A 22,307-nucleotide genomic window follows, 5' to 3' on the forward strand; every position below is an offset into this window, starting at 1 on the left:
AATTGCAGAGAGTTTTATTATGTTTGGTCTAACCGTACATTATTTGGCACCTAAGAAACATAATATATATATATATATATATATATATATATATATACCAATGTAGAAATGTAGACTGCACTCACGGACTTTGGATATCAAAAAAGGTGTTTATTCCATTGAAAAAATAAATCAATGTTTCGGTCCGCACAGGGACCTTCCTCAGGATGAAGTGTCACTTCATCCTGAGGAAGGTCCCTGTGCGGACCGAAACGTCAATTTATTTGTTCAATGGAATAAACACCTTTTTTGATATCCAAAGTCTGTGAGTGCAGTCTACATTTCTACATTGGTATTTATCAAAGATCCCCTAATGGACGGGCACCCAGCAAACTATACCACTGTATAACAGTAGGACATTTAAGCGTGAGTGCAAGGATTCATCTGCTTTTTGTATATATTTTTTGTATATATGTTTTTTGTATATATATATATATATATATATATATATATATATATATATATATATATATATATATATATATATATATATATATATATAAATACAAAATTGCTTGCACTCCTGGAATAGGTATAAAATGTTTCTTAGGTGCCAAATAATTTGCGGTTAGACCAAACATAATGCAAATTCCACAGTTACATGCATATTGTACAATTTTGTTACTATTTAAAGAAAATGTGATTTGGTCTACATGTAAAAATATAACATAATGTTATAAAAAGCTGCTAAGAGATGGAATTAGTGTTTCAATGAACAAAAACATAAGCAAACTTTCAACATTCTTGTATCTCTCTTCTGTATCGTGATTGATTGAAGGTCCACAGAGGTACGTTGGGTGCCTTCAGTATTAGGAATATACATATCCAATAAAGATTTGTAATTATATATTCCATAATTTCGATGATGGTGATCATACTCGCTCCGCAGAACAGACCAAGCTGACCTCCGATATCAGCTGAAGAAGAGAAGATTTGCATTAAAGTTCTTCTACCAAATACCATGCTATATAAAGAAAAACAAATAACAAGCATTTTGAATCTTCACTATATCTCCTGATCTCTACAAAAAATTCATGTCTCCCATTATCTAATTACTGTACTTTATTTTATGGGTAATGTTCCAATACGTTAATGGATAATGTGTGCAATTTCATTTTATCATACAGCCACTGATGTCACTAATTAGGATGGCTCATCATCATTGTTTAATCTGACAGAATTAGTGTTAATTAGCCTGACAAAATCCCCAAATTGCAAAATGCAGTGTGTTCTACATATGTATTGATTTGAATTTTTTTCTGAGCTTTCATAAATAATAACAAGGTTATTATCGTATCTACATATTTTGCTGTACAGCTGCAAGTTAGGTTTTAAGTCAGGTCTGGCTATTTTTACCAATTCTTTCTGAGCAAGAATGGCACAATCTTTACCCCAAAACAGAAAAAATGTCCCTTTCTTTTTAAGTAACACGCATGTCATGGAGGTGTATCCATGGTAACTTTTGTTTATGCACGCCAGTTTTTCGGGACGCGCAATGATCACGCCATCACGCACTGATACACGCCTTCACGCATGCGCACTGGCACCAAACACGGAATCAGACGGAATCCTTTTCACAGAGATGGGGTAAGTTACACATTTATTGTTACTGTATATATTTGCATCGTTTGACACTATCATTATATTGATAAAGACCCTGAAGGGTCGAAATGTTGATGTAGAGGTGGTGATTTTTTAAAATATATTTTTGAAATCCAAGAGAGTGCTCCTGTTTGCATTTTTGTTTATACTATTGCTGGGAAGCACCCAGGTACAAGTTACTGGTATATATATTTTTTCAGGTTGAGTGCCAGAGTTTGGACATTTATATATATATAAATATATATATATATATATATATATATATATATATATATATATATATATATATATATATATATATGTGTGTGTGTGTATTTGATTACTATCAGGGCTATTTACTAAAATGAGAAATGCAGGGAAATCAAAGTAAATTCAAAGCATATTTAAAATGTAAAGAATACGTAGCCAATGTGGAAGCCTAGATGACTGGAAAAATTCTCCAGGTGGCTACTGTCACCTTGTATGTAAAATTCATATTGATCCAAACGATTCTCACTTTAGTAAATTTATTTTGTTTTGTAAAAAGCCACCAGATGGCGATCTCCAGAGAGGATGCTGGACTAGAGTAGAAGCTACAATGATTTTTCCATTTCAATTGAGCGTCTTTTAAATGTTTATTTTTGTGTATTTTCTTGTTTTTACATTCTCCCTAAATCTAAATAGTAATTAAAAAAATATTTCTAATAAAATGATCACTGTCCCCTTTTCTGTGGGAAATTTTGGTAGCCCATTTCATAATACCATAGAATTATGTTTTTTTTTTTTAGTTGAGTCTCCCTTAGTTGAGTGCACACTAAGCCTACACTTGTACCAATTCGTTATACGACATCACCTAATGCTAGTTGGACAAGATAGATAAACTGCCTCTGGGTTTGTAGCAAAAACATGCTCCTAGCATTTTCTGACAATTTTAGTGTAAATAGGTAGAAATTACTAGTTGTTAAGACAGACAATTTTATAAAAACAGCACTACTATTAGAGTTTAGAATATTTAGTTATTTTAGTTTGTAGTTTTGGGGATTGTTTGTTCCTTTACATGTGGATTCTTGTTGAAACCCTTTTTCCTAATGTTATTGTAATCCGATCCCTTTATTTGAAGGACTGGGATCATTCACAAGCACAATATCTCAGAATTTAGTAAACGTATACCTATCATGTATTTTTTATGTTTTTCTTAAATGCTGGTTGAGTGTGAAGGGTAAATCTGTTACACTTACAGGGCTTTTGTTTTTTATTAAAGTGAGAATATTTGAGAATTCAAAGTAAATTCAAATTAAATGTAACATTTAAAGGGACACTATAGTCACCAGAACAACTACAGCTTAATGTAGTAGTTCTGGCAGTGTTTACATTGCCCCTAGGGACACCTCCAAATGGCCACTCCTCAGATGGCCACTGGAGGTGCTTCCTGGCTTAGTGCTGCACAGTAAGTAGCTCTGCCATTCAGCGTCTCCACGCTCTGCATGGGGATGCTGAATTCAATGCATCTCTATGAGGAGGTGCTGATTGGACAAAACTGTGTTTGACCCTGCCCCCTTGCTGATTTCAGCCAATCCAATGCTTTTCCCATGGGAAAGCATTGGATTGGCTAAAAATCAGCAATTCTGATGTCACCAAGAGGGCGGAGCTAGCACCAGCAGACCCGCAGGGCGCTGGAGTTAAGGTGAGTTTTAATTCCTTCTAAGGGAGGTAAGGGGGCCTCCTAAATGGTTAAACACTATAGGGTCAGGAATTCATATTTGTTTTCCTGACCCTATAGTGTTCCTTTAAGGAAAAAATAGCCAAACTGGAAAAATTATGTTAAAAAAGTCAGTTAATCTCCCAGTTTAGATACTTTAGCCTTAAAGTTGAAATTGAGTTGAGTAAGTTCCAAGCACAAAAGCAAGCTTACCTGGGTTGTACCAGGAGACTGTACTGTATCTAGTCTTCTTGTGTAAACAAAGCCAGTTGTCAGCATTCATTCATTGACTGAGAGCATCAGATAAGTGTTCTCAGCCGGTGAAGGAGTTCAATGAGAAGCTGATATCTGGTGCTTCCAGGCTTGAGATAACCAGATGCAGTGTGGATTCGGGGTATAACTCAAGGAAGTGCCTAAATATCTAACCTGCTAAATCCGTTTAAAGGATTTTACTGACATACGGAGTGTGCCTTTTACATTTTAACTCAACAGGATTCAACTAGTTTTAGAAAGGACCTTTCTTGTTTAAGAATTACAATTCCCACATGTAAAAAATGAGGCTCCCACAGAAATGATGTATCAAGAGCAATAGACATTTAAAAATAAAAATATGGGATACTCACTCAATAATAGTATCCATTTAGGGAGTAAGATCAAGAAGCAGGTGTCCATATTCACTTGGTCATTGGCCATTGGTTTGCATAATATATCTTATTTGGTAATGTATTTGGTAACATGTGTCTCTGGTCTTAACACATCATTTTATGCCATAGAAATATTAATAATAAAAATATAACTATAGAAAACTTACACAACAGAACTGATGCACTCAGCGCCTTCTGCTGCGTCGTTATTTTGTAGTTGAGTTCTTGATATTTTATGTCAATATACACCAAATTATTCCTAAATTAAAATAGCAAAATAACAAAAAGTGAATATGCATGGTCAGTCTTAGCCTTTACATAATATTTTAATGGCATCTCAAAGGGTGAATCCTATATCCAAAACATGTTTATGTTGATGGACAGACAATCCTATAATAATGTATCAAATATTAGTATATGTGGTATGCTGCATAAACTACACTGAGGGTATTGAGCTCTACAACAATGCCCTCATGGACAGTCCTGTGTGGGGTTTGCCAATGGTATAGCAAGACAGGACATATTCTCTTTTTGCCTCTTTTGGCATGATCTTTGACACGAAAGACATCACTGACATTCCCCATCCGGCTTGCCTATCTCATCCTACTTTCATGCCTTATGTGCATGCTGTTGCTGGTGCTCTCCCCTCAGTAATACAGAAAAAGAAGGAATTGTGTCTCCCGTAGATACTCTCTATGTAGACCATCTGGGAGAGAATTTCCATTGGGGGAATGTATGAGTGGTATGTACATTACTGAGGTCGGAAGTACACAGGCCTCCCAACTGTCCCAATTTTGGATGGACAGTCCTGATTTTCGGGACTGTCCCCAACAGGCATAGTGCAAGTGCCCACCCTGTACTCAATGCAATAGGACGTTGCAGAGAGAAGTGAAGCAGTGCTGTCTGCATGCATTGATGTCATGCTGACCTCACTAGCTCACCTCCTTTTCCCCCCTCCAGCTTCACGGGATGCCAGAATTGGGATGTATGAGTACAGCAATACTGTTAGATTTGGTATCTAAACATGACTGGAAAGCGAGGGACCAGGACATGGCCCCTAAAAGTGGGACAAGAATATGACAGAGGAGAAAAGAATAGGAACAGATAATCGAGGGATGTGGCGTGAGTCCAAAGGTAGATGTTTATGGCCTATCCAAACCATGATGTTATGGGCATTTGGGTAAAAAATGGCTATTTGAGGTATAAACAGGTTAATTTGAGCATGGTGTAATTTTTCTATGTAAGTTGAATATTTTCACATTCTTGTACTGTTGACAGATATAAACATTTATAATTAGTTTAGTAAATACAAGGTCAGTCAGCCACAAGAATCTTCTCTACGTGCATGATAATTAGAATTGCCTTGTAAGAAGCCAAAATCATTTTCTTATCTAATGGAACATGTTTTGTTTTCTTAGGATTTTGAATTTATACTTGCATATGAAGGTTAACTTTATTTCAGAAACTTTCTCATGTTGCTAAGCTATCTTTTTGTCAAAATGGAATATTGCAAAGATGGCATGGAAAGGTAGTGGATCACCACCCACTCACAGGAGTGCCAATACAATTCTGCATTTGTGTGTGCAAGAGGTGCTGTGTGTGAGGAGTGCTGCGTGTGTGCGCCTTTTGAGGTGCTGTATGAGTTAGGTTATGTGTGTATGGGGTGGTGTGTGTGTGTGTGTATGTGTGTGCGCACATGTGTGTTGCAGAGAGGTGCAGGCAGAAAATGTATTTATTTAATTTTTTTGTAAATAATACTATACATTAATAACACTTTCATGTCCCCCGCCTTTCTTCTTGCCTTTGGTGAAGGAGAGGGGGACACAGCCAGCCCTGGTGGTCCGGTGGTGGTGAGTTTTCTAAAGCCTGTAGCTCATCTGGCTGCAGGCAGTCTCCTGTCCTCCCGCGCGCAGAATGCTGTGTCGGAGCATTGCCATGGTAACGCGCAGCAACGCTCCACACAGCCTGCTTGCGGAAGAGTGATCTGCCTCCCAGGTTCCTCTCCCTGCCTCCAGGTCCGCCCTCCCTCTCTCTTCCTGAACGAAAGGCCTTTGGGCCTGTGAGGGAGATATTTGATCTCCTCACCGACCTGAGAGGGCCACATCAACTGATCAAAGGATCTCCCCTGTCGGCCTGGTCACATGGGCAGCACGGTGGGGCCCTGATACAAACAGTCATCTCTACCTATTTATATTCTGGAGCAGAAAGTAAAGTGGAGGTTTTTTGTTTTTTTAGCAAGAATTCTAACCTGTACATCTATGGAGTTGGGAAGGAAAGTGTTAATAATAATAATAATTCTACATGTCAACCATTTTTTCTTTTGTTGATGAAGCTTTTCTTTACAAGAAACAAAACTGTTTCAAAGTTTTTGTTTACACAATGCATTAGCAATATATGCTTTGTGAACTATCTATTTTATCTAGGAAACGGCAAATACTGTTTTCTTCCAGTATGTTCATATTTGAAATCAATAGACAGGTCATCTGGAATATAGCAGTTAATGTTGGCTGACAGGTCTACCTGAGTTATGTTGCTTAAACACATAGCGACAAAGCTATGTTTTATGCATTAACTTGTTTGACTTTGTAACAATTTCGACTTCCTTTGTTTGCAGATAATAAAGCCGCCAACCTTAGACAATTAAAGAGATCTCCTGCATATTTATTAATATTTTGCAATCAATATATGGACAACAGTAATAGGAGAAATAAGGGCAACAACAGAAGCATTTTAACATTAAACTGAGATGATGTTCTGATAATATAGTACCTCATGTACGTAGTGTTTTTGCCCAGTTTTGCAGAGAGGTATTCAGCAGCTTTTTCACTTGGAAATGTCGAATAGGAAATTGTAGCAGGGTAGTCTGTCTCTTCACAAGGTACGGGGCAGGTAGAATTGTAAGTACCTACTGTACATATGTTAAATTTTTCAATTCTATCTGTAAAAGGACAGCAATCAAAAAAATATTTGAACAAAATAAAACATCAAAGCTGACCTGTTATTTTATTGACTAATAAAACACCCTGTAAAAAAACAAACTTAAGACTGTTGGTTTTTATGCTTTTTCCAAAAATCACCCAATTTTAAAGTTATCACTATGCACAGGATGAGGTAGATGCAAATTAAATGCCTGCACAAACTCTTATAAGCAATTAGAAAATAGATCAGTGCTGCAACAACTCCACATTGTAGTTTCACCAGCGTATACTCAGCAAAAATAGGGGGGGGGGGGGGGAAATGGAGTCATGATTAACCAGTATCAGAGCGCACACCCTGGTGCTACCACATTTTATTGTAAGGACAAAGAACAAAACACAAACATTTTGGGCAATAGCCCTTTATCAATGCTAATGTCCTTTATAAAGGGCTATTGCATTGGACATTAGCATTGATAAAGGGCTATTGCCCGAAATGTTTGCGTTTTGTACTTTGTCCTTACAGTAAAATGTGGTAGCACCAGGGTGTGCGCTCTGATACTTGTTGAGCATGACTCAATTGTTTTCCTATAAGTTATTTGTAAAATAAATTATGGACAATTTATTAGATCCGTGCAACTGATATACTGAATGAAAGACTTAAGATGCTTTTTATGACATTGGATGATATGTTAGATCATATTTGTTCATGTAATGATAAAGCGCATATACCTGCCAAAACAGAATACTATGAGAACATTTAGAAAATGCTTAGTTAAACCGATATGAAATAGGAGGAATTATAGCAAAAGGGAAACTGTGCATTAAAGGGACACTATAGTCACCAGAACAACTACAGCTTAAAAGACCACTCTAGTGCCAGGAAAACATACTCGTTTTCCTGGCACTAGCGTGCCCTGAGGGTGCCCCCACCCTCAGGGACCCCCTCCCGCCCGGCTCTGGAAAGGGGAAAGGGGTAAAAACTTACCTTTTTCCAGCGGTGGGCGGAGAGCTCTCCTCCTCCGATCCTCCTCTTCTCCTCCCCGTCGGCTGAATGCGCACGCGCGGCAAGAGCTGCACGCGCATTCAGCCGGTCACATAGGAAAGCATTCATAATGCTTTCCTATGAACGCTTGCGTGCTCTCACTGTGATTTTCACAGTGAGAATCACGCAAGCGCCTCTAGCGGCTGTCAGTGAGACAGCCACTAGAGGAAATAGGGGAAGGCTTAACCCATTCACAAACATAGCAGTTTCTCTGAAACTGCTATGTTTCTGAAAAAATGGGTTAACCCTAGAAGGACCTGGCACCCAGACCACTTCATTAAGCTGAAGTGGTCTGGGTGCCTAGAGTGGTCCTTTAATGCAGTTGGTCTGGTGAGTATAATTATTCTTAGTCAGTGAACAGGACTGTTTGAAAATTAGTCTTTATGTATTTTTCTACCCAATGCAGCCGTTTCTGCTTGTCATTTTCATGCAAACACTGCCTTTTTAGAGAAAAGGCGTAAAGGCAGTGTTTACATTGCCCCCTAAGGACACCTCCAGATGGCCACTGGAGGTGGTTCCTGGGGCAGTGCAGCATAGTAGGCAGCACTGCCGTTCAGTATCTCCACGCTCTGCATGGAGACGCTGAATTTTCCTCATAGAGATGCATTGATCCAATGCATCTCTATGAGGAGATGCTGACTGGCCAAATAGGCCCCACCCCCATCACGTCTCTTGTCAATTTCAACCAAACCAATGCATTGGATTGGCTAAAAATTGTAAATTCTGATGATGTCACCAAGGAGGCAGATCAGAGGCGGGTCCAGTGCCGGAAGACCCACACAGCACTGAAAATAAGGTGAGTTTTACTTACTTCTAAGAGGCTAAGGGGGGGAGGCAAGCCACAACAATGGTGGTTTTAACACCATAGGTTCAGTAATACACATTTGTATTCCTGACCCTATAGTGTTCCTTTAAATTCTTACTAAAGTGAAAAGTAAACTAAAAATATGCAAATCAAGGAGACATATACAATACTATAGGAAATCTTTTGGCATCATGCTTACTTACAAAGTGATGTAGAAACACATTTGTACAACTGCTGTAAGTCACATTCTTTTCCAATACCTGTTGAGAAAATAAAGAGCATGTGATAATATATAGACATGGCTGGACACACACACACGGGTTGTAGCTGTGATCGTGCCTGTCACTCCCGGTGGCTCACTTGCCCTGTCGACCCCTACTGATGGGCTGAACTGGCCCACTCAGATACTGGGAAATTTCTCCAGTATAACTGCAAGGCCAGTTCACAGCTGTATAGGCCCAGGGCATGCAGTCGCTGGGTGACAGGCAGGAGGGGAGCACACAGCACAGTGCTCCCCATCCTGCCAGTCACTGCATGTAGCGTGGCCAAGCGAAAAGCGCTCTGACAGCGAGTGCTTACTAAGAGCTCCGATCACTTCCTGTCAGAACTGGTACCACTGTGAAGGGCCTGTGGCTGAGAAAAAAGGGGTATTGGTGCTGTAGTAGGGGCATGGAAGGGGTTAGTGGTGGAGTGGGAGGGGCTGTTGTGGTGAGGATAGAGGCAGTGGATGGGATTGTGGCCGTGATGGGGGGATATTGTCATACCCTAACTTATAGGTAATGATGAATCTCACAAATAGAGATTCTAATATAGTGTCACTGGAGTCGGAGGAAAGATGAAACCCACAAAAGGTGAATCCAAAAGATGTATTACTGAACCTTAGAATGGCCAGACTTAATGTATTAATACAACAAGAAACAGGGTCAAGATAAATCAAGGATAGGATAACAGAAATACTCAGAGTCAAGACAAAGCCGCGTCATGATACCAGAAATCATGAGTCAAATACCAAGCCGAGGTCAGGATACTAAAAATCACAAGTATTTAACAGAAACCACAATAGGGCAATAGAGGGGTAGGTGGAATATCAGTACTTGTAATATAGTATGTGGCTGCTAAAACTTCCCAAAAACCAGAGTCTCTTCTTTTCTGGTGGTACGATGGGTGTAAATAGTAGGATCAGGGAGCAGCGCCTGTGATGGAATTCCACGCTCAGAGCGATATGGAGGAGGGAAGGAAAAAGACACGGATATAGTGTAGTATGTTATGATCTCAAGTGATAGTAAATAAAGTGATAGTAAATCTTTATTGGAGACAAAAAAATTTAATATAAAACAGCTTTAACCCCTTAAGGACACAGGACATGTGTGACATGTCATGATTCCCTTTTATTCCAGAAGTTTGGTCCTTAAGGGGTTAAAAACACTAACGCATTTCTCCTGCAAAGTGGCTTTATCATGGATAAAGCCTCTTTGCAGGAGAAACGCATTAGTGTTTTTAAAGCTGTTTTATGTAAAAAAAAATTTGTCTCCAGTAAAGATAGCCCATTTATGCTACTGGGGCCTCCAAGCCTATCCTTTTATTCCTTTTTATTTTATTTTTTTAAATATATAATTCCATTCAACTCTCTCCTACAGCCCCACTGGAGGACTCGTGGAGTGATATCTTGGTGGGGATCATACCACCTACGCCTACATACACCCTGTTCCAAATTATTATGCAAATTATATTTTTTCATTTACCTAAATAATTGATGTACCGTATATACTCGAGTATAAGCCGAGTTTTTCAGCCCATTTTTTGGGCTGAAAAACCCCAACTCGGCTTATACTCGAGTCAAGGTCTGTATTATGGCAATTTGCATTGCCATAATACAGACCGGGGGAGAGGGGGGCTGGCAGAGCTGTAACTTACCTTTCCTGCAGCTCCTGTCAGCTCTCTCCTCCTCTGCGCCGTCCGGTCAGCACCTCGGTCAGCTCCCAGTTCTCGCGAGACTTACAGTGTAAGCTGACAGAAGAGCTGACCGGACGGCGCAGAGGAGGAGAGAGCTGACAGGAGCTGCAGGAAAGGTAAGTTACAGCTCTGCCAGCCCCCCTCTCCCCCCCACTGAACTGCCACTGGACCACCAGGGAAGGAGAGCCCCCCTCCCTGCCATATATCAAGCAGGGAGGGGGGACGAAAAAAAAAAAAAAAAAAGAAATAATAATAAAAAAATAATAAATAATAAAAAAAAATTAATAACAAAAAGGGGGGGGGGGTATAAGGACCACTATGGGAGGGAGGGGGGGGGATAAGGACCACTATGGGAGGGAGGGGGGTATAAGGACCACTATGGGAGGGAGGAGGGGATAAGGACCACTATGGGAGGGAGGGGGGTATAAGGACCACTATGGGAGGGAGGGGGGGGGGGATGAGGACCACTATTGGAGGGAGGGGGGAATAAGGACCACTATGGGAGGGAGGGGGGGATAAGGACCACTATGGGAGGGAGGGGGGGGGATAAGGACCACTATGGGAGGGAGGGGGGGGATAAGGACCACTATGGGAGGGAGGGGGGGATAAGGACCACTATGGGAGGGAGGGGGGGGGATAAGGACCACTATGGGAGGGAGGGGGGTATAAGGACCACTATGGGAGGGAGGGGGGGATAAGGACCACTATGGGAGGGAGGGGGGGGGATAAGGACCACTATTGGAGGGAGGGGGTATAAGGACCACTATGGGAGGGAGGGGGGGTATAAGGACCACTATGGGAGGGGGTGGGATAAGGACCACTATGGGAGGGAGGGGGGGTATAAGGACCACTATGGGAGGGATGGGGGGGATAAGGAACACTATGGGAGGGAGAAGGGGGATAAGGACCACTATGAGAGGGAGGGGGTGGGATAAGGACCACTATGGGAGGGGAGGGGGAAGTAAGGACCACTAGGGGAGGGAAGGGTAAGGACCACTAGGGGAGGGGTGAGTCAGGACCACTGGGGGGGGGGTGAAGGAACACGGGGGTGGGGAGGTAAGGACCACTGAGGGAGGAGGAGGGGAAGTCAGGACATATGGGGGGGGGAGGGGGCGGCAAAAAATTTTTTGCCTACGGCGGCAAATATCCTTGCACCGGCCCTGCACACACTGCATTCACACACTGCATTCATACACACACACACTGCATTCATGCACACACACGCTGCACTCATACACACACACATACGCACACACTGCATTCGTTATACACACACTGTAAATAAATATTCAATTAATATATTTTTTTTAGGATCTAATTTTATTTAGAAATTTACCAGTAGCTGCTGCATTTCCCACCCTAGTCTTATACTCGAGTCAATAAGTTTTCCCAGTTTTTTGGGATAAAATTAGGGGCCTCGGCTTATATTCGGGTCGGCTTATACTCGAGTATATACGGTAAATAACAGTCAGCATAATTCTCATGTTATCAACAATTCAAATTTTATTGAACAAACCTCCTAATGATAACATTATTTTTTTAAACATAAAAAACTTACAATGCACTGTTCCAAATTATTACGCACAGTAAGTTTCAAAACACTTTATAGGTTGTAAAGAACTGAAAATTGTCATTTGTTGTGTTTGCAGCATATTTACTGAAATCAAAAGCTATTTGAATTAAACATATAACAACATTTTAACTTTTTAAACATTTTAACAGGTCACGTTACATTTTAACATAGGATGTCAGAATAGCCCCCCAGAGCTGCTGTTTGGATGTAAACTGCCTCCCACCCTCACAGATCTTTTGCTTGAGGATGCTCCAAAGGTTCTCAATAGGATTGAGGTCAGGGGAGGATGGAGGCCACACCATGACTTTCTCTCCTTTTATCCCCATAGCAGCCATTGACGCAGAGGTATTCTTTGCAGCATAAGATGGTGCATTGTCATGCATAAAGATGATTTCATCACGTAAAGCATAGTTCTTCCTTCTTTACCAGGGAAGAAAGTCAGTCAGAAACTCCACATACTTTGAAGAGGTCATCTTTACACCATCGGGGACCCTAAAGAGGCTGACCAGCTCTCTTCCCATGATTCCGGCCCAAAACATGACTCCACCACCGCCTTGCTGACGTCGCAGCCTTGTTGGCCGTCCACCAACCATCCACTACTCCATCCATCTGGACCATCCAGGGTTGTATGGCACTCATCAGTGAACAGGACTGTTTGAAAATTAGTCTTTATGTATTTTTCTACCCAATGCAGTTGTTTCTGCTTATGAGCATTGGTTAGTGGTGGCCGAATAGAAGGTTTAGTCAGTTGCAAGACTCTGGAGGACTCTACACCTTGATGTCCGTGGGACTCTAGAGGCACCAGCAGCTTCAAATATCTGTTTGCTGCTATGAAATAGTATTTTAGCAGCTGCTCTCTTGATCCGATGCATGGATCTGGCAGAAATCTTCCTCAATGTGCCTTTATCTGCACAAACCCATCTGTGCTCTGAATCAGCCACAAATCTCTAAATAGTGCGATGATCACGCTTACGTTTTCGTGAAATATCTAATGTTTTAATACCTCGTCCAAGGCATTGAACTATTTCACTCTTTTCGGCAGCAGAGAGATCCTTTTTCTTCCCCATATTGCATGAAAATGGTGCTCTGCTTAATAATGTGGAACACCCTCCCTTAGTAGTTTTTCCTTAAATTGGGCTCACCTGGCAATCTAATTATCACAGGTGTCCGAGATTGTTTTCAGTTATCAAAAGAGCCCTGAGACACAATTCCATCCATGAGATAAACTGAAAAACAAAATATTTAATCTTTGTGACACTTAAATAGAATTTGCATAATAATTTGGAACAGGGTGTATATTCAGCAATATCCCATTTGCTCTTTACTTGTGAGTATATCACCATCTTTTATAATTTTATTCTGTATCCTCCAGAGGGCACTATTTTGTGTTTCTATCCTCTTTTTTATATATCACCAACTATTCGAATACCGTCCCACTGTTATTGGAAAGGAGATATACCCTACTACTTCTGGAGACCCCCTTTTTGAGGACATCCAAGGACCATCTACATATCCATAGACGGGGATTATACCGTCCAGGCGCACATATCTGGAGCTGAGTATAAGCTCCAGAAAATTGTAAGTGCAATTCCTTTCCCTTCATAACATACTACAGTATATCCGTGTCTTTTTCCTTCCCTCCTCCATATCGCTCTGAGCGTAGGAATTCCATCCCAGGCGCTGCTCCCTGATCCTACTATTTACACAATAGGGCAATGAATGGGGGCTAAAACAAGCCTTAAATAGGCTTACCTTTGTTCTGATAAGACCACATCATCACTGATATCCAAAACAGATTAGGATCGCAATGATGATGTAGTCACTTTAAGAGTTGGCGTGATGTCCCTCCACATTATTTTTATGTCCTGCTGCACGGCTGTGTGGTTCGGCCAGACCGCGCATCAGGAGGAGATCTGCACGGCTCGAGAAGGTGAGTCTTCCACAGGGTGCCTGCAATCACGTGAAGCTGTCGGGCCACGCAGCAGGAGGAGGTCTTTGTGGCTCGGGTTAGGTGAGTAATGCCACATTTTTCCCCTCACCATAGACTATGAAAAAAAGGCTGAACCCAGAGGATTCATGAGCAGCGTTATTGTGAGAAATCTTAGCCCAAGAAAGCAGGTCAACCCAATCATCTTGGTGATGTGAAAACAAAACAATGTATATACTGCTCAAGAGACTGGTTGGCACTTTCGGCCGCTCCATTAGTCTGAGGATGGTAAGCAGAGAAAAAGGACAATTTAATACCCATCTCCGAGCAAAAGGCCCTCCAGAAGCGAGGAACAAATTGGCTACCCGTGTCAGATACGATTTGTTCCAGTATGCCGTGTAGACAGAATACCTCTCTGGTGAAAATCTTAACCAGTTCAGCAGAGGAGGGGAGTTTCCTCAGGAGTATGACATGTGCCATCTTAGAAAACCTATCTACGACCATTAATATGGCAGTATGTGCACTGGAAAGGGGTAGTATTACAATAAAGTTGATAGACAAGTTGGACCAGGGTTTAGTGGGTATGGGTAAAGGTTGGACCAATCCACATGGCACCAGGTAAATGTCCGGCGGGTTTGCTTTCAATACATAACTTCCTGTTTGACAGTAAAGATAACAAGGGGTAATCACTAGGCTTGTCTTCAGGGGACTCAGATTAAGTAGCTATGATGCAACTCAACAATGAAGAGGATACGGAAAGGACCGTTGTGGCTATAATTCTTTCCAGGGGAATGATAAAACACTCCTCCAGCTTCTCCTCTTCACTCAAATAGAATTGCCTGCACAAAGCATTGGCTTTTAATTGCGTGGTCCAAGTCTAAAAGTGATTATAAATTTAAATCTGGACAAGAAGAGAGATCATCTCACCTTCCTTGAATTAAGCCGTTTAGCTTCTCCTACCATGATAGGATCTTTGGAACCCTCTAGGAAATGTCTCCACTCCTTCAAGGCTACAATAAAGGGCAATAGTTCTCTATTGTCAATATCATAGTTACATCCTGCCTGTGAGAGCTTCCTAGAGAAGAAACCACACGGGTGCAAAGGTTGGTCAGGGGACAAACGCTGGGAAAGAATAGCTCCTATTCCTACCTCAGAAGCATCTACTTCCAATACAAAAAGAAGTGGAGGGTCATGATGTCTAAGGATATGAGCGGATACAAAAGCTTGTTTCAGGCTCTCAAAGACTTCCCTTGCCTCAGGGGGCCAAACATAGTGGCTCACAGTCTTCTTAGTAAGGTTTGTGATAGGGGCAATATTGGTAAAAAATAATTCTTTATAAACCTCCTATAATAGTTGGCAAACCCTATGAATCTTTGGATAGGTTTTAATCCCTGAGGCAAAAGCCACTCAACAACGTCTAACAACTTCTTGGGATCCATACTGAATCCAGAAGCCGAGATGATGTAACCCAAAAAATGTACTTCTGTTTCATCAAACAAACACTTGTCCAGTTTACAATACAGACCATTGTCGAGACATGTTTGTAAGATCTTGCAGACGTGTCCGTGATGTGTACTCAGGGGAATATATCAGAATATCATCTAAGTACACTATCACAAACGAATGTATGAAGTCTCTGAGGACGTCATTGATAAACTCTTGGGAAACTGCCGCAGCATTACATAGGCCAAAAAAGGCATGACTGCATATTCATAATGCCCACTTCTGGTGTTAAAGGCTGTTTTCCATTCATGCCCCTCTTTTATGCCAACCAAGTTGTATGCACCCCTCAGATCCAGCTTGGTAAAGACAGAGGCCCCTTTTAGCCTGTCAAAAAGCACCATGATAAGGGGAACAGGATACACATTTTTGATCGTGATTTTAATCAAGCCTCTATAGTCTATGCAGGGGTGTAGATCTCCCTTTTTTTGGATACAAAAAAGAAACCAGCGCCAGTCGGAGAAGAAGATCTACGAATAAAGCCCTTCGCTAATGAATCTCCAATATACTCCTCCATGATGGTACTCTCCTGGGAAGACAAGAGATAAACCCTAAAACACCATTAGGTGGCATAGTACCAGGAAGGAGATGTATGGCACAATCATAAGGCCTATGAGGTGGTAATCTGTCTACCTCCTTCTTATCAAACACTGCTTTCAGGTGTACATAAGGAGATGGTATGTCTGTAGACAGTGGTGGGGCAGTCGGAACATGAATGAGACAAACAGTAGTGACCTTTTGCATACACTTCTCTTGACACGTATCAATCCATGAGACAATCTCACCCTGTCTCCAATCAATAGTGGGCTTGTGTAGACGTAACCAGTACGGTAACTCAGTACGATTAATGAAGAATGGAAAGTGATCACCTGAAAACACAAATCCTCCATGTGTAACAGACCAGAACACATAGTCAACTGTGTGGCTAGAGATGTGGTGGTGTAAAGCAATAGGATCTCCGCAGGGTTAGTGGTGATTTGGTAACCACTTGCAGTACGGATGAGAGGTATGAGCTTGTCCCTCAGTGTCTTAATGGGAGGGCAGTGCCACCATATGTGAGTGATTGTACCAGTATCAGTACCACATCACCAGCACACATCGGGTATGGAGGGGTTCCATCTGTATAGTTTGTCTGGCGTGCAGTACCATCTGGTGAGCAGCTTTAAGCCTACCTCGAGATGTTTGGAGCTGTGTGCTAAAGAGTAGAAAACTTGAAAGATCTTTCGCCATTGATGCATGATTATTATTATTTATATAATGAATGAAGGTAGTGTGAGTGCAAGAAGTTTGTGGAGTAGCTTATAAGCTTCAGACCTTCTAAACTTCAGACAGCGTTTGTCTGGGGCTTGCTTGTGAGTTGCATGCTTGTTCAAATTCTGTCAGGGGTTGTTTGGCCTTCTCCAAGTTGGGAAGAGATAGTAAATAGTGTAGTAGTTGGTGGTGTCTGAATTTGTCTGCGAATGTGGGGGTACTGTCATGTAAGTAGGAAGCCAACGTGGGTGGGTAGTCTGTGGTTAGCAAATCGACCAGTCGAACATTTTGCCTGTCCTGGAAGCAGTTCATAATCCAGTTGGTTAAGTCAGATGGTATTGTAGGGTTGTGGATTAAGGAAAGAAGAGGAGAGCGGGGAGGGGGGGGTGGGAAAGGGACATTCATGTGGGCATCCTATGTTTATGACAGAGAGAAGTGATTGTGATCGTGGTTGCGTGGAGTGTAGCGTGGTGTCGGGGATATAGGAGAGTGGAGTCAGCATTGTGCCATGGTAATGTCTCGATTGGTATCATCAGGAAGCTTGCTTCCAGAGTTTTCTGAGGTTTAGTTAGGTCAGTCATTGTCCAGTCTCCAATTCTAGTCAGAGCATTTGCTGGTTGGTATGTCTGGATATTGGGGTATCCAAGTCAACCTTTGTTTCTGGGTCTCAACATGTCGCTTGTGTTGAGTCGTATTTTCTTGCCCATCCATACATATTTAAGGCATATTGTGTTAAGGTTTTGAAAGAAGGAATTAGGCATGTGTATTGGTAGTGCTGTGAGGAGGTATTCTAGGGAGGATGTTAATTTTCAGTATGTTAAGCCTGCCTGTCCAAGAAATTGTACGTTTGTTCCATTTTTGTAAGTCACGTTCGTTATTTTGTAGTAAGGGCAGGTAGTTTTCCTTGAATAGATCCGAGGTAAGAGGGGTTTTTTTTATGCCTAGGTATGTAAGGGCTGTTTTGGTTTTGCGAAGCCGGTGATTGTTTTGTTAGCTCTGACGGCGGTTAGGAAGGGCTCTAGGGTAAGGGCGAACAGCAGGGGTGAATGCGGGCACCCCTGGCATGTGCCATTATTGATGTATATGGGGTCTGACAGCAGGCCGTTCACTCGGATCCTGGTATAAGGCGGCGAGTAAAGTGCCCTGATCCACTTCCTGCATACCAGACCAAATCCAAAGCCTGGCAAGACCCCCTCTAGAAAGGACCAGTCCACCCGATCAAATGCCTTATCGGCATCTGTTGAGAGAAACACAGATGGAGTCCTGGAGAGCCCCACTTTAAACAGTAAGTTGACCACCCTGTTAGTGTTTTCTTTCGCTTCTCTAGTGGGGATGCAGCCCACCTTATCAGGATGGACTAACCCCCCTAGGAGCAGTCCCTGTCTGCGGGCCAGTATTGCCATGAATAGTTTCAGGTCGCAATTTAGTAAAGAAATTGGGCGGTCGCTGCCACAGACTTCTGGGTCCTTACCCAGCTTTGCAATAAGGGTGATGCCCGCTTCTAGAGTCTGGGGAGGAGCCCCCTCTTTGTCTAGGAATGCATTAAATGCTTTGAGGAAGTATGTAGTCAGTGGTGAGTGAAACTGTTTATAGTATCAGGAGGTGAAGCCGTCTGGTCCGGGACTTTTGTTTAAAGGTGAGTTTTTAATGGCCCACCCAAGTTCCTCCGATTCTATCGGTCTGTCTAGAGTGGCCGAGGTGGCTCAGGTGTTTAGATGTGTGAGTCCTGATGTATGCGTCTAGTAGGCGGTTTACACTATTTTGTGATGAACCATTATTAACACAACCTATAACTGGTAACCAACACCAATATATCATAAAACCCTATAAGTGATAAAGGCTTCTCTTTTCAGTTCTATAAAGCTTTCCCAATTATGAACTTTGTGCAAGATTGATTAAATAGAGCATGTTATGTAAGATGTTTAAACATACTGAGAAATATGTATTAAAATATAGCTTGAATTTACTGATATTAGAACTTTAGTGAATAAATACCTGGTAAGAGAAATGGAACACACCCACATTCACTTTTTATGAAGCGGGATTTGCACTCTTGTAAGCATCCATATGTACTGTAAACCTCGTGATACTCTAAGTTTAGATAAGGGTTGCATTCACCCCAAGGGTGTTCCTGAATAACTGTCTTCAGAAATAAAAAGAAACAGAAAATTCTTAGAATTTTAATATTATGTTTACGTATTCCTATATTTAACAAATATATTTATATGAGGTGTGAAAAATAAAAATGATATATAGAAATCAACACCACTTTATTCTACCAATGGGCACCTCCATTGTATCTCCCTGTCAAATTGCATATTATTTCTTGAGAACTTTTTTTTTCACCTGGCTTTTTGATGCAGGCAAAATGGCATTGATAAAATTAAACTAAGTTCACATTGACCTAAAACAGAGGGAGGCAACCTTTGGAAGTCCACAACATCTGGAGTGCCAAAGGTTGCCTACCCTGACTTAACATAAGATCCTACGTAATTTATAAAACACTTTTGGTTACAGTTGGCAAATACCTGCATACACAAATGGCAGATAGACACACAGACAGACAAAAAATAGTAAATATAACTGACTGCCTATGATTATTAATCGTTACACATTTTAAATGGTATTACCTTCAAATGCTGTATTGAAACATGTCCGTGCATCCCCACCGGACTATATACACCTTGGCCATCAAACTTTGGACGAATATTTGCAGAATGTATTACAAATGTAATTCCAGCATCAACATAACCCAGAGAAGGTTCATCTGTGAACTCAGACTAAGTGAAACACATTATATAATGATGTAGAACTTCATAATTACATTCTACAAAAAGTTAGCAAAAATTGCATTTAGTGAATGTTTTTCAAACTGTTCTAATATTCTAATAAGTCCTAATCATTCATTCAAATATAGGTTTTGGAAAGAATCACTGTTTTTCTAAAGAATATAATTTTGGCCATGTTAGTGTGATTATGGCAACTCACAACAACATTTAGCATGTACATTGCCTTGCAAAGTCCTTTTATAGTAAATTAGATTTTATTGAGAAGTGAAATTACACAAAGAATAATAGGATAGCTAAACAAACAATAATTACATTGGAATGAATAATATAATGTGTTCGTAAATTGGCAGAACAACCATTAATGAGGTAGGTTAGTTAGTCACCCTTTGATTTTATGCACCACCTACGACGTCACAAGGGCCGCACCCTCTCATGAGGGGAAAGAAAGGGAGGTTGTTTTTAGTTAACAAAAGTCGTGAAGGGAGGGTTGTGGGGGAGAGCTAATTTTCCCTTAGCAGGCACTCTGTCATCTCTACTTTTGCTGTCAGCATGAGAGCTGATAACAGAGGTGAAATATGCACAGAATTGAAATTGACAGCCTGGAGTTCTGGACTGCCAAAGTCGCATGTGCTGAGGATGCAACTAGACCCCAGCACACAAGTGCAAATATCTCAGTATGTGCAGTGTGCCTGCCGGCTAAGTAACGCAGAGCCGCATTGAAGGGGCCCATCGGGTGGCCCATGCTATTAGGACCACCCAATGGCAATGTATTTCCAGGGGGCACGGTCAGTGCTGTGGCACTTTATGGCCGGACCCCCTGTGATGACATCAGAGCTGGGAGGAAGTACCAGCAAAGTTTTTTGTATGTGTAGAAGCCCTATAAAGGGTTAAATGTGAAAGGGTTTATAAAAAATACCCCTTCCTGTCTCACTGGAGATTCTTGGCTGATATCAGCATATCTAACGGTTAGTGTAGGAACTCACCTATTGAAGCTTGCCTTGACGTGGCAGGTGGGCTTATATATTCACATGGCCATTGGAATAAAAACTAAAGAGCCTCCATTTTGTTTAAATGTACATAGGGATTTAGGCCAGAGCGCAGGTAACGTTCTCTTTGTTTTTACTATGTATTTTAAGCTGTTGGATACTAAGCTACTGCTGCTGTAAGCGCGGTGCTTTATCTTTTTGTTTGTATATAAATATATATTTTTATAAATCGAAAATATATTGTAATACACAATTACTCTGTTAAAATACCTGTTTTATGTCAAAGAGTACACTTAGACCACTTCCTGGTGTGCTGGCCTTTTTGATTAATGAGCCCTCATTATGATTAAATGTATAGCAGTTGCCATACTCTGTGAAAGTATGTTCAAAGTCCTTTAAGACAAAAAGCAAAATAAACCAATAAACAAATACGCCTTACAGGTAGCTAGGACAGTGTTCTTTAATCCGATGGAATACAACAGGAGATATGGTTTATTATTAACAATACAATACTTAATTTGGTGGATTTTGGAAAGATTTTGAATGCCAGCTATCTCCACAAAGGCAGTTTTATATTGTACCATAATTAAAACACCACACAAAATTCATATCAATACATATTTAAAGAAGCAGAATGGTCATTGTAAAAATAAAAAATAAATAATGACCTTGCCATTTAAAGGGGAACTGTCACTTCTATTTAAAGTACACAACTGTATAAAACATCAAAAATCCCTCTTAACATGCTATTTTTTTTCATGAAATTCTCAGTTTTCTCTTAAATGTATATTAAAAATTTAGCAAATGGAATCAAAATCCAGCTCAGACAAGGTAAAGCCAGAGCAAGCCTGGCAAATCAAGAAGAGAACAGAAATATTGCCTTGCACTGTCCCCTTAATCTTATAATCTAAAAACATTTTCGGAGAAACCAGAAATAGGCGATTCCTACATTTACATGGGGTGTAACGATGCTGGGAAGAAGTCCAGTGTCTTCATATCTCCCACATGTTCATTAGTTTCCCCCTCTGCACTAATGTCAAAGGAGGCGTAGACGGAGTCTGCGCCGAAGGAACTCCAGCGCTGGAAACTGGAAAATGTTTAAAGGGTTTTTAATTCCCTTGGGAGGGGGAGGAGGGGCAGAGGGACACTATAGTGTTTGGAATACAGCTTTGTATTCCTAACTCAATAGTGTTCCTTTAACTATAGGAAGAAGTAAACATAATAAAAATCCTGGAAAGTGACAGCCCCCCTTTAAATATTTAAGAGAATAATATAAATTATAACGTAAGTACTGTACCTCTGCATAACATGGAATACCAAAATAGCTGCATTTTAACAGCGTACTCTTATTTAGATAAAATCCATAATTCCTGGTAAACTCCTTAATGCTGAAGTTTTGGTTGCGTTGCAGGAAATCGATTACCTCTTGCAAATGATTTTCCTCTGCGTCAATGCTTGTTGAGAGGAGAACTGCAGACACAACATTCCACATAAAAAATGCAATACTGAGGTTGTTTACTGCTTTGGTTTGGAATCTAGAAATGGGTATTTAAAAGACACATATGTTTTACTGAATACAAAGAAGTGATTAAATGAATAG

At 40.9% G+C, this 22,307-nt stretch overlaps 1 protein-coding gene across 1 annotated transcript in view; it reads right to left on the minus strand.

The window, feature by feature from the left end:
• Positions 1-590: 590 nt before the first annotated feature.
• Positions 591-22,307, minus strand: part of ASIC5 (acid sensing ion channel subunit family member 5) — a 34,282-nt gene continuing 12,565 nt past the window's right edge. The window contains exons 3-10 of the mRNA XM_063425822.1: positions 22,005-22,177; positions 20,978-21,100; positions 19,563-19,712; positions 18,928-19,075; positions 8,932-8,988; positions 6,733-6,901; positions 4,131-4,222; positions 591-956 (exon numbers count right to left, since the gene is read on the minus strand). Of these exons, the coding sequence (XP_063281892.1) occupies positions 775-956; positions 4,131-4,222; positions 6,733-6,901; positions 8,932-8,988; positions 18,928-19,075; positions 19,563-19,712; positions 20,978-21,100; positions 22,005-22,177 (1,094 nt within the window). The 3' untranslated portion in view covers positions 591-774. The remainder of the gene's footprint in view (positions 957-4,130; positions 4,223-6,732; positions 6,902-8,931; positions 8,989-18,927; positions 19,076-19,562; positions 19,713-20,977; positions 21,101-22,004; positions 22,178-22,307) is intronic.

Source organism: Pelobates fuscus, chromosome 6 (assembly GCF_036172605.1).
Source record: "Pelobates fuscus isolate aPelFus1 chromosome 6, aPelFus1.pri, whole genome shotgun sequence".
Classification (NCBI taxonomy): Eukaryota; Metazoa; Chordata; class Amphibia; order Anura; family Pelobatidae; genus Pelobates; species Pelobates fuscus.